The sequence below is a fragment of the Lactuca sativa genome, chromosome 1, assembly GCF_002870075.4.
Source record: "Lactuca sativa cultivar Salinas chromosome 1, Lsat_Salinas_v11, whole genome shotgun sequence".
In the NCBI taxonomy this organism is placed as follows: Eukaryota; Viridiplantae; Streptophyta; class Magnoliopsida; order Asterales; family Asteraceae; genus Lactuca; species Lactuca sativa.
The window spans coordinates 16,392,985-16,404,546 of NC_056623.2; the positions used below are offsets into that span (position 1 = coordinate 16,392,985).

The 11,562-nt window shown below is 34.5% G+C and overlaps 2 protein-coding genes across 3 annotated transcripts; one reads left to right on the forward strand and one right to left on the reverse strand.

Annotated features, from left to right (window-relative positions):
* Positions 1 to 1,221: 1,221 nt before the first annotated feature.
* Positions 1,222 to 3,346, forward strand: LOC111916748 (probable arabinosyltransferase ARAD1). 2 transcript variants are annotated; one of them, XM_052768762.1, is made up of 3 exons: positions 1,223 to 1,523; positions 2,082 to 2,659; positions 2,741 to 3,346. In XM_052768762.1, exons 2-3 carry the CDS (start codon positions 2,348 to 2,350, stop codon positions 3,260 to 3,262), a joined length of 834 nt encoding a protein of 277 aa, XP_052624722.1. In that variant the 5' UTR covers positions 1,223 to 1,523; positions 2,082 to 2,347; the 3' UTR covers positions 3,263 to 3,346. The 2 variants fall into 2 exon arrangements, with proteins under 2 accessions (XP_023768173.1, XP_052624722.1); XM_023912405.3 differs by having other exon boundaries at positions 1,222 to 2,659.
* Positions 3,347 to 6,575: 3,229 nt separating this feature from the next.
* On the reverse strand, positions 6,576 to 9,834 carry LOC111916747 (uncharacterized). The gene is made up of 7 exons (XM_023912404.2): positions 9,717 to 9,834; positions 8,914 to 9,168; positions 8,641 to 8,712; positions 7,845 to 7,903; positions 7,354 to 7,507; positions 6,817 to 6,900; positions 6,576 to 6,674 (listed from the first exon to the last, which is right to left on the reverse strand). Exons 2-7 carry the CDS (start codon positions 9,166 to 9,168, stop codon positions 6,576 to 6,578), a joined length of 723 nt encoding a protein of 240 aa, XP_023768172.2. The 5' UTR covers positions 9,717 to 9,834.
* Positions 9,835 to 11,562: the final 1,728 nt, after the last annotated feature.

Below are 11,562 nucleotides of genomic sequence, written 5' to 3' on the forward strand. Positions count from 1 at the left end.
ATGTATTGGTTCATAAAAATATCCGAAACTTTTGAAATTTGAATTTAATAGTTTCCGAGATTTCAATATATAATGTATTTGGAAATCGATTTTGAATGGAAATAGATCCTAAATTTAAGGTTTACATTAAAAAGGAACCAATTTTGTAGTTGTAAGTTTGGAAAGAATTCAAGTATCATTTTCATTCAATTCCTACATTTAATTTCCTAATATAACAGACTGACTTCTTGTTTGATCAAGGTGACGTAAGCAAATTGATCTAAGGGTGTAAAACCTATAAAGAAAACACAATCAACGGTCCAGATTGTTTTAGATGATGTCATAAGGTTTATCTTTTAATAATATTTAGAGATTTGTTTTTTACGTGGGAATTATGACATAATGTTTGTGTAAATCGATTATTAAAAAGGTTTGAAATATATATAAAAGTCAATATGATGAAAATTAGCAGGTAATCAATTAAAATCTCATTTAAACTTAAAATAGAAGATATCATGCTTGAAAGTGTAGTGATTCATAAAAATATCCGAAACGTTTGAATTTTGAAATTAATAGCTTCCGAGATTTCAACATATAATATAATTTGGAAAGCAATTTTGAATGCAAATAGAGCCTAAATTTAAGGTTTACATTAATAAGGAATCAATTTTGTAGTTGTAAGTTTGGAAAGAAATCAAGTATGATTTTCATTCAATTCCTACATTTAATTTCCTAATATAACGGGTTGACTTCTTGTTTGATCAAGGTGACGTAAGCAAATTGATCTAAGAGTGTAAAACCTATAAAGAAAACACAATCAACGGTCAAGATTGTTTTAGATGATGTCATAAGGTTTCTCTTTTAATAATATTTAGAGATGTGTTATAATAAAATAGTTATTTTAAGTGGAGTTTTTATTGTTTTTAATTTATATATATATATATATATATATATATATATATATATATATATATATATATATATAAACAATTTATTTTCATTGCTAAACAACTTATTTTCTTAGTAATTTTAATAACATAATAATATTAGTAATTTTCATAAGATATGATATCCTCGTAATAATATTAGTTTGAATACTTGAATATATATATATATATATATATATATATATATATATATATATATATATATATATATATATATATATATATATATATATATATATATATATATATATATATATCGAAATTATTAATTAATTATATTTATGACTAGGCTGCATACCAATTATCAAATGTATTTTTTCCGTAATAACAAAAAAGCCAGGATTCTCTTTGAATCTTCTCAAACACATTCTTGGATGGTAGTTCATCATTTTGCTGCTACACATAATATTCCAATTCTAATTCCGATCTTCTTTCCCTATTCTTGATTACAAAATACCATTCCTCTCTATAAGCCCTAGTTTTGGAGACATCTGGTTCATGGTAAATCTTTTCGTGAAGTTGTTTGACTGAAAGATGAAAGCTGTTCTTATGGCCATGGCTCCTCTGTTTTTCAGGTTTTTGCCTCTGTTCAACACGGTAACTTTCTTCTTTTGATTCTTTAAAATTTAACTGTTCTCGTTAAACGGTATTTTATTGTTTACCTTCATAAACAATCGAGATTGACCAATTCAAATTGGGTTTTGACATTGGGAGCTTAATTTTGTTTTCTTCTAATTTAACATTTTATAGTTCTTCCATTTTTGGTCTATTTAGTTCTCCAAAATTCAGCCTTTGTAGATATGACACAAATCCCAGAAAAAAGTCTGTTCGTTTCCCGATCTTTTGCATGCCTATTTTGCGTCTCAATGTTATTCTTAATCCTTTCTTCATCGATCCTATATCAATTTGGTGATGCTTCTTTAGTACCCAGATCAATTTACAACATAATTATCGTAAAAACCACACCAGATTACATCAAACCTGATGAAACCAGGGTGGCATTCGAACCCAGTTCTCCCATTTTTGCATCTTTATCTTGTAAAGAATCATGTTCCAAAATCAACGCCGTGAAACCCGCCATTTGCGATCAAACTCAAGCTCTACTCAAAGTTTTTATGTACGATTTACCTCCTGAGTTTCACTTCGGATTACTAGGTTGGAAAGAAGATCGTAATCAAATCTGGCCTAATGTAAGCAACCTGAATCAAATCCCTTCGTACCCAGGTGGATTAAACTTGCAACACAGTATAGAATATTGGCTCACTCTCGATCTTCTCTCTTCGGTTTCACCAAACGTATCTAGACCTTGTACTGCAGTTCTTATACAAAACTCCACCCAAGCAGACGTCATTTTCGTGCCATTTTTCTCGTCTTTGAGTTACAATCGGCATTCCAAGACTCGGGTGACTGAGAAAACCACCATGGACAAGATTCTGCAACAAAAATTGGTGAAGTTTTTAAAAGGTAGAGATGAATGGAGAAGATCAGGAGGGAAGAACCATATAATCATGGCTCACCATCCTAATAGCATGCTTTTTGCAAGAAGACATTTGGGTTCTTCTATGTTTGTGCTCGCAGATTTCGGAAGGTACAGTTCACAGATTGCAAATATCGATAAAGACATTATTGCACCTTACAAACACGTCGTCAGGCGTCTTGATGCTCGTGATTCTCCTTCTTTTCAAGAACGACCCGTGTTGGTGTATTTCCAAGGAGCGATTTACAGGAAAGATGTAAGCTTTTTCGCTTTTCTTCTTTTTCACTTTTTCACTTTTTCTTGTTCGTGATTTGTTTTCATATGTTTATCTGAATAGGGTGGAGTGATTCGTCAAAAACTGTATCATCTACTTAAAGATGAAAAAGACGTTCACTTTACATTTGGAAGTGTGTCCTCTGGTGGGGTCCGCAAGGCGTCCAGAGGGATGTCTTCTTCTAAATTTTGCCTCAACATTGCAGGCGACACTCCTTCATCTAATCGATTGTTTGATGCGATTGCTAGTCATTGTGTTCCTGTGATAATTAGTGATGAGATCGAGCTTCCGTTTGAAGATGTTCTTGATTACTCAAAATTTGCGATATTTGTTCGTGCATCTGATGCTGTTAAAAAGGGGTATCTTATGAAGCTTCTTAGAAGGATTCGAAGAGATAAATGGATTCAAATGTGGGAAAGATTGAAGGAAATTGAGAAACATTTTGAGTATGAGTATCCGTCACAGAGTGGTGATGCTGTTGACATGATATGGCAGATGGTTCATAGGAAGGTATCTTATGTACATGAGAAAGGTGGTAGGAAAAACAGATATGACATGTCACAGAAGTTCTTAGATGCCATATGAGTTTTTTTTTCCCCTGTTGGGACTTTGGTCTCATCGAATTTGAGTCGTGGTTTCACAGCCAATATGGAAAGTAAATCACAGTTTTTTTAGAGACTATAATTATAGTATAGATTCTCACTTTATTTACTGCCAAGGGCAAGCGTACAAGACCATTTTGGTAGTATATATCGTATGCTCCGAAAATCTTTTGTTGGTTTTTGAATTTTGAAATTACATTATATGGAGTTTTAAAAAAAAAAAAAAACCAAAAAAAAACCAAAAACCAAAACCAAAAACAAAGAACATTTAAACATAAGAGAGGGTAAACATCACCCTCAGCGTCCCCCACCATTCAGTCTCACAACAACAAACATAAGACTATATGGTACGGGTAACAAAAAACAATGCCGTTGAATTGTGAGGCAAGTTTCACGGGTGGTGTTCCTAACTCACAACGCCGTTGTGAGGCGTTGTGAGGCAACATTAAAGAAGAAACACAGAAGAATTGGAGAAGAAACGCCGTTTCACCCGGTGGTGACGAGCACAAGTTGTAACACGACGAGAAGCAACGAGTAGAGGGGGGGGGGGGGGGGCGGTGTTCCCCCGTCATGACGCCGTTGAGGCATGCCACATCAGCCCGTTGCCTCTCATTTTTGGCCCATACCGCATGCTCTAAGGAGGTAAATCATTAAACATGAGATCTTGCATATTGTTGGAGCAAGCATGTAGGGAGATACGTTCATATCAAAGTGATAGAAACACAATACAAATAACAACGATCACCACCACATGCTAATCAAGATCAGAGATCGAGAACTATACAACAATACAAACATTCCATAAAATAGGGTAAAGGGAGGATAAAACCATAGGGAGTGTGGTTTGACCGGCAGTTCCGCCATATCATCACCAAAAACCAAAAACACCGTCCCCACCGAACCGTACTTTTCTCTCTCTTTTCACATAAATAGTGTCATGCTCTCTCTCTCTCTCTCTCTCTCTCTCTCTCTCTCTCTCTCTCTCTCTCTCTCTCCGGTAGCACCTATGTGGCGTCTATGTGGCAGAGAAGAGTGTAGTTCTTGTGCAGGGCCGGTCCTGGGGATTCAAATGCCCAGGACGAACCGGAAAAAAAGCCCTTATGCCCGAACATGTAATGAAATAATTATATAAACTAAAGTATATATATATATATATATATATATATATATATATATATATATATATATATATATATATATATATATTGTCATAAAGAAAACTAAAAAATAAATTAAATTAATAAACAAAATAACAAGTATAAATTTATAAAAGTTGAGGGGCTAAATACCGAATTTTTGGAAATTTATTTGGTAAAAAGAATTGATATGCGGGATAAATTGTTAAGTATGTATCATAAATGAAGGGTAGAAATTGTAACTTGGAATATCAATGATATCAATGTATAAGAGAATGAAAATAAAATAAGCTCACCATAAAAAGCTACAATTGATCTTGGAAAGAATCGAACCCATGTGGATTGTATTTAAATAAAAGCGTTTTAACCAACTGAACCAAAGGGCATTTGTGTTTAAAATCTGAAAACATAATATATATTTATATCTTAGTTATATAATTTTAAAAAACTCGGACCCTATTTTTTTCGGGGCCCAGTGCGGCTGTCCACCTCCCCCCTGGAGTCGGGCCTGTTCTTGTGGCACCACACCCTCCATCCTAAGAGAGGTAGACAATTGTAACTTTACCTAAAGAGTAGGGAGACTATTTTCATAAATAACTCACCCAAAAAAACATGTGCACACCCAAAAAAAAACATGTGTAAATTGTAAACCTAAATAAATAGGTTGAGTTGGGTTGAAATCTTCTACCCAATTAATAAATAGGTTAAGCCAAAACCTAACCTATGTCGACTCATTGTCAGACTTAGTTGTGTATGCGGAAGAAAATAAATTATTTTTTTAATGGATAATTGGGTTGGTGTTGATTATGAATGAGAATAGTCTAAGACATATACTACCCCACCATCCTATTTTAACCTTCCATCCCTCCTACCTCACATCACGACCTCAAAAAACACTAATCGACAAACTACCTTAGGTTATCTTCTCACTTCCTCCTCGAGAGCCTCTTCTCCATGTCATCAACCATTACAATCTCTACCTTCTTATTAAAGATGCTTTACATGCTCTTAATCTTCCTTCCCTCAAACATATCAAAGCCACTTTCTACTGATTTATAATGACTGCATGTGCAATATTGTTTTGTTGTAGGTCTACTGAAAGCATCCTCATTTCTATAACTTACATATCCGTCTCATATGCCTTTCTTTATCGATCAACATTCTTATATATATATATATATATATATATATATATATATATATATATATATATATATATATATATATATATATATAGCTATATAACAAAACTGACATAACTGTAACCATCCCAAGGTTAAGGAATGGTAAGGCGGTGTTTAATCTCTTATGGGACTTGGATAAACTAAAGCAATATAAAGCAGAAGTTATTCACCCATCATAATCATAGAAGCAAAAACAGAATTAATAGGGATTGAATGTAAAAGAGGCAAGTTGGAGCACCACTATTTCAATTTTTATAAATTGTACCCTATTATTAACTTGTATACATCAAGCATACACATAGAGAGAGAATATATCATGATTTTTAAGAATAAATGACAAGTGAAATAGTCACAAATATGGAAAAGAAATCAACAACAAAATTTAACAGAGAGCTCTTGGGCCAACACAAATTTGAAAAGCAGCCACAACGGCTTACCATATATTTCCGCAGAATATGCACAAATAGACCATTAAATTTTAGTTTACAAACAGAATTCATTGCGGTGGGTATAAAGGTTTTAGTGAGATATTTTGCAGGTAGGGGGAGAAGATGCAACCCCTCTTAATGTGTAATAACAAAACAACAAGACAACAAAGCCACAGACATCTATGCATATTATATTTATGAGTCCAACTCCAACCTCAGTATTCATATACTATTATTGAAGTGGGCCATGGGTGGTGGTGGCACCCACTGCAGGAGGTGGCGGGGTCACCATAGGTGATGGTGTCACTGTAGGTCCCGGTGCAATGGTGACATGTAACCCTCTATGTTGCCCTGCTTGCATCATGAAAGCCACATCAGCAGCTGCCGCCAGTCTTGTCAGTCTTTCCGTTTCCTATTTATTAAAATCAAAATAGGCTTGTTACCAATTTAAATACATCTACAAACTTTCTAGTGCCATTGTTGATAATGAGGTTAAAAATATGGAATTTACGTCTTTTTATAGATAAGAAATCGCAATAATTAAAGGGTTATAATACCTGTGCTTGCCTACGTCGTTGCAAGATACTGATGGCCCAGGCCATGATGTAGCAAGGAAGAAGAAAACCCGCTGCTCGAAGCATAAAAAGCTATGGAGACAAAAAATTGCAATTTTTATCTTCTTGATATCAGTGGCAGTCCTTATCCAATGCATGTCAAATGCTGTACAATTTGTTGTGTTTTGTCTTGTGTTACAAAGGGGGCCCATAGTAAAGAAGAAAGTCCACTTACAGCAAAAAAGGCAGAAGCATCATCATCATCGTCATCCGCGTCTCCGATTGTGAGAGCATGCCTCAACAGCAGAAGAGCCATCAACTACAAAGAAAGTTGAAAGAATGTTAAGAGCATGCAATGGATTGAGGAAAAACACCCCCTGCATTAAGGAATGAAATTAACAAAATTTAAAGAATCATATTCCTTCAGGAATGATCCATTCCATTCCTTTTCAGATTCCACCATACTAAACACTGCCCTAGGGCCTGTTTGGATGGACATAATGTAATAACAAGGTAGTAGAATAAACAAGCTGATGGAATATGTCATTTGATGGTCATGTTTGGTTGACTTGTAGAACTGAAATATATCTTCATATGAAATTTTTATTTATATGTAAACACAATGTAATGTATATAATATTTTTTATTTATCTTCAATGGAATATACCAAGCTGGCGTAATTTAATTTTTCTTTAGTTTCCTCAAATATTTTTTAAACATTCTTTATCCAAAGAGCATTTAATTAAAAAATGAAAAAGAAACATAGGCCTACAATGAGAGCAGCTGAGCGACAAAATGAAGCTCCATTGGCACCAGTGTCCTCGTATTCATATTCAGCATCCAAAAGACTGCGTTCAGCAGCTGCCATTGCCAAAAGTCGAGGATCATTCAGGTCTATTGGAGTACCACCAATTGTCCAACTTGCACTGCAAGTAAAATCATACCACATCAACAAAATTTTCAAATCTTCTATGACTAAACAGAATGAGTGTTCCTTTATCACTTATAATGACCTAATAGAAGAAGTCGGGAAACTGAGGCTTTCACCATTGAATTTTTAACCTTTTTCACAAATCTACTATTATTTACATTTTTACTTCATTTCTGCAAGTGTGTGTGTGTGTGTGTGTCATTTTCTCAAATATGTTTTAAACCCTTAGTAATAAGTAATGGCACCTGATTTAAAATTTAAAACAAAAAGACAGGGCCTAACCTATATTAATAAAAAGTAAGAAACTAAGAAGAACAGAGAGGTTTAAATGCCTGATATCAAGGACAGTGTCTTCTGACCGAGGGGGTGCAGTATAACCAGGTTCATAAGCCTGTGTAGTGTAATCATCCAATAAGACAACAACTCATCATATTATATCCAATAGCATGCAAAAAAATTTACAATAATATCTAATAATATGCAAAGAAACCAGTTGGGAAAAAAATGATGATAATTACAGAAAAGCACATCAAATGCAATAGCTATAGACTATAACCATAAGGTCTCATAAGCTTCATTTGCTTCCTCATTATCAAAGGGGTCTTTACACATCTAGTATTACATTTAAGTATTGTCCCATTAAGCCTAGTAAGTCAAAAAGAAAGAGCACCCAAGTCTCTTTCATAATCTTTTATGACAATACATCCTTTTTTCCCTCCTCCAAATATACACATACAAAAACGGATCTTGTGATCTCTTAACAAAGATCTTACTTTTAAGTGTTTACTACTAGTAAAAACACCTTTTTCCTGAAAACAACTCTTAAGTCTTAACATATGTAATATTTTTAGATAAACCTCACTATTTTTAAACTTGCCATATTTCACACACATTTGGTAAATATGTTAGAAGCTTCTAACTAAATTGCCTAGAAGAAAAGGTTGTATGAAGCGTCTAATGCAAAGTGACAAAGTTCCCCAACATTTGAAAAAATCGGGAGTATTTGAATCCTTTCAAACTTGTTGCGATTTTTTAAAAGGAGCTTCCAGATGACAGGAAGGATAGCTTCTTAACTCTAAAAAGATTTGGGTGAAATGTTAGAGAAGACCCATATGTAAGCTTAGATACCTGGTGACAGATTTCACAAATTGTGTCTCCTTTTTCATTGCACCATCGTTGAACGCATTTCCTATGAGCAAACTGCAATAAATGAGTGCTTTAGTATTCATATGTTCTACACTGCCAATAAACATACAGGAGATTATAGGTGAAAGGTGCAAAAATATGATCTTTGTCCATTAAATATACCAACTAAAAAACATCAGTGTAGAGCCTATGCAAAAAGCAATTTATTTGGCATGAAAATTAATAAAGGCCTTAAAGAATGGTAAAAAAAACCACCTTAAGGCTGCCACTACAGGCACAAGGAACCTCTAGGTTTTTTATGGTATCCTCCTCCTGGCAGATACGACATTCAATTGACTGAATAAGTGGCTCATCTTCACCGGTTGTATCATATTCTTCACCCCCCTTCATGTCAGTAACAGGAATAGATGCATGACTGCAGGAAGCATTAGGAGATAATCCTAGAGTGTCCTCATATTTTGATTTATTTGCCGCCAGCTGATCAACACACAAAACCAGGTGGTCTTCCATCTGCAAAAGCAATACCATACCCTGATTAGTAACATATATTCTCAATTTCCCACCATACAAGAAGTTTTAGCGGGTAAAACCTACCAAATGTGAGAGAAAGCAATAGACAGGAAATGCAGTACGTGATAAGAGCTCAATCAAAACTATTAGATGGTGAAAAAAATATAGGTGAGCTTAGGAAGTCTACAGTCACATTCAGGTTTTGTTAATCTAGGGTTATGAAGAAGGAACGATGAGGTTATTTCTGTGAAATTCCACATCAACGGTGACCCCATCACTAATGAAATTTGATAGACATGAAAAAGGCATGAAATTGTTAACCTTTCTGCTCTAATTCCTTCTAGATTCCCACAATCGCAAGGACCGGCTATATCGTCTAGAAGTAGTCAAAAAATCTAAAAGGGAACTGCTCAAATGTGCGAAATACATAAAAGATCGGGACAATAGAGTAAGAAAACCCTAGAAATGAGCGTGAGGGGACATTAAAAGGCATAAATTGCAATGGAAATCGATAAAGAATGAATGAAAGTGGAACAAATCTTGAATACCTCTAAACAACTATTGTGGATATGGTCGATTAGGCGGTGGTTTTTTTTTTTTGTAGACAATCAGGAATGCAGTACTTGAGATGAACGAGTTCTTGAGATAAAAAGTCGTAAGCTCGAAATTGCAAAGAGGGTGGTTGTAATTTGATTTTATGGACTTATGGATAAAATACAAAAAGTAACCCGCGATTTTGTATCTACTTTGATAAAGTCTTTAACCGTTCTTGATTTCATTAATTTCTAAGACATTTTTTTACAATAGTTTTTCTCCACAACTATTTATGTTTTATAGGATTATATATTTTTTAAAATATAAATTGTTATGTATAAACTACTTTTATATTATTTTGTTTGTCATATCATATCATATGTTTGATACCATTTTATATTTTATTAGAAAATATCCATCACAATCATTTTAATTTCCAGTTTAAATGTATATAAAAATAAGTTAAATGAAGGACAACACATGGCCTCATGGGATTGGGTCTTGGTCCTCCATCACGCGTTCCTTTTTCATTGTCTTTAGAGTAAATTATACGGATGGTCCTTATGCTTTGGAGTAATTTGCACGTTTGGTCCCTAACTAATTTTTCTAACTCGGATTGTCCCTATAGTTTGATTTTTTATGTTGTTGGTACCTCACCGACTTAAAATGACCAATATACCCTTATCTATTATTTTAATTATTTTATATTTTATTAACTCATTAAATAAATATGTAAAATAATACTAGTATTTAATAGATGGGACCTACATTTTCTCTATTATCACTACAATGGAAGTTAGAAAACCCTAAACAATCGAACACCCTTCCCCCTTCTCCTTTCTCTTCGGCGTCACCTCCTCTGTTCCACTGAAATCGGCATCACCGCCGACCAAAACCCGCAACACCGTCATTGACCACCTTTTCTGATCAGAACCTACACGACACTTCCGACAATTTATTCTGAACAAAACATTCAAGCCGTCGAGCATTGCGCCATCAATGATGTCGTCCAATTAAACCCAAGAACCCACCACCAAGTGTTCAGGGGAAAGATGGCGATTGCAAAGGGGTTAGAATCCAAAAACTAAAATCAATTCAAGCAGAATCGTGCATGATAAAGCATGTGACGACTTGCATATGTAGCGGAGGTCTCACCTTCTCTTCCACAGTTACTGCTCGGACTCACCTTCTCTGTTTGAACATTCTTAAAAAATTCGAAATCACATTGGGTTATGTTTGAAACTGCTTAATTTTATGGGTTTTAGTTCATTAAGGGTTTCCTAATTTGTAGTGTAGATTCAAAAGGTTGTTCATATGAGATTTCATATGAACTTTTGGTTCAAGGTTCCATTTGAAGCCTTGGTTCATCTGAAGTTTCTATTCCTGATTTTTTTTGTGGCTTAATGTATTGAATTGCTTTGGGTAGATGAAGATTGATAGGTTGCAGGTAACATGAATGAGGTAAGTGTTGGGAAGATCATTGACAGTATTGACGGAGAAGGAGGATGATGGTGGGGGAGGGTCGGGGTATGGGTGAGGGTGAGGGTGATGGACCCACATCTGTGAAAGTTTTATTTTACATATTTATTTAATAAACTAATAAAATAGAAAATAATTAAAATAATAGATAAGGGTATATTGGTCACTTTAAGTCGGTGAGGGACCAACAACGTAACAAAATCAAACTATAGGGACGACCTGAGTTTAAAAAATTAGTTAGGGATCGAACACGCAAATTACCCCAGAACATAGGGACCATCCGTGTAATTTACTCTTGTCTTTACAACATTAAACAGGGCATTAGGGGGGGGGGTGGTTCTTCCATGACATAGTAGAAATATACTTATATTTCTTTATTGA

What these genes read in the sequence shown, in the direction of transcription:
- LOC111916747 (XM_023912404.2), bottom strand. Translation starts at nt 9,168, where the DNA reads ATGGAAGACCACCTGGTTTTGTGTGTTGATCAGCTGGCGGCAAATAAA. An exon ending in CCTGTAGTGGCAGCCTTAAG is followed by an intron (nt 8,713 to 8,913) that starts GTGGTTTTTTTT and finishes CATTTATTGCAG; the next exon opens with TTTGCTCATAGGAAATGCGT. An exon ending in GTCGCTCAGCTGCTCTCATT is followed by an intron (nt 6,901 to 7,353) that starts GTAGGCCTATGT and finishes CTTTCTTTGTAG; the next exon opens with TTGATGGCTCTTCTGCTGTT.
- LOC111916748 (XM_023912405.3), top strand. Translation starts at nt 1,727, where the DNA reads ATGACACAAATCCCAGAAAAAAGTCTGTTCGTTTCCCGATCTTTTGCA. An exon ending in GAGCGATTTACAGGAAAGAT is followed by an intron (nt 2,660 to 2,740) that starts GTAAGCTTTTTC and finishes TTATCTGAATAG; the next exon opens with GGTGGAGTGATTCGTCAAAA.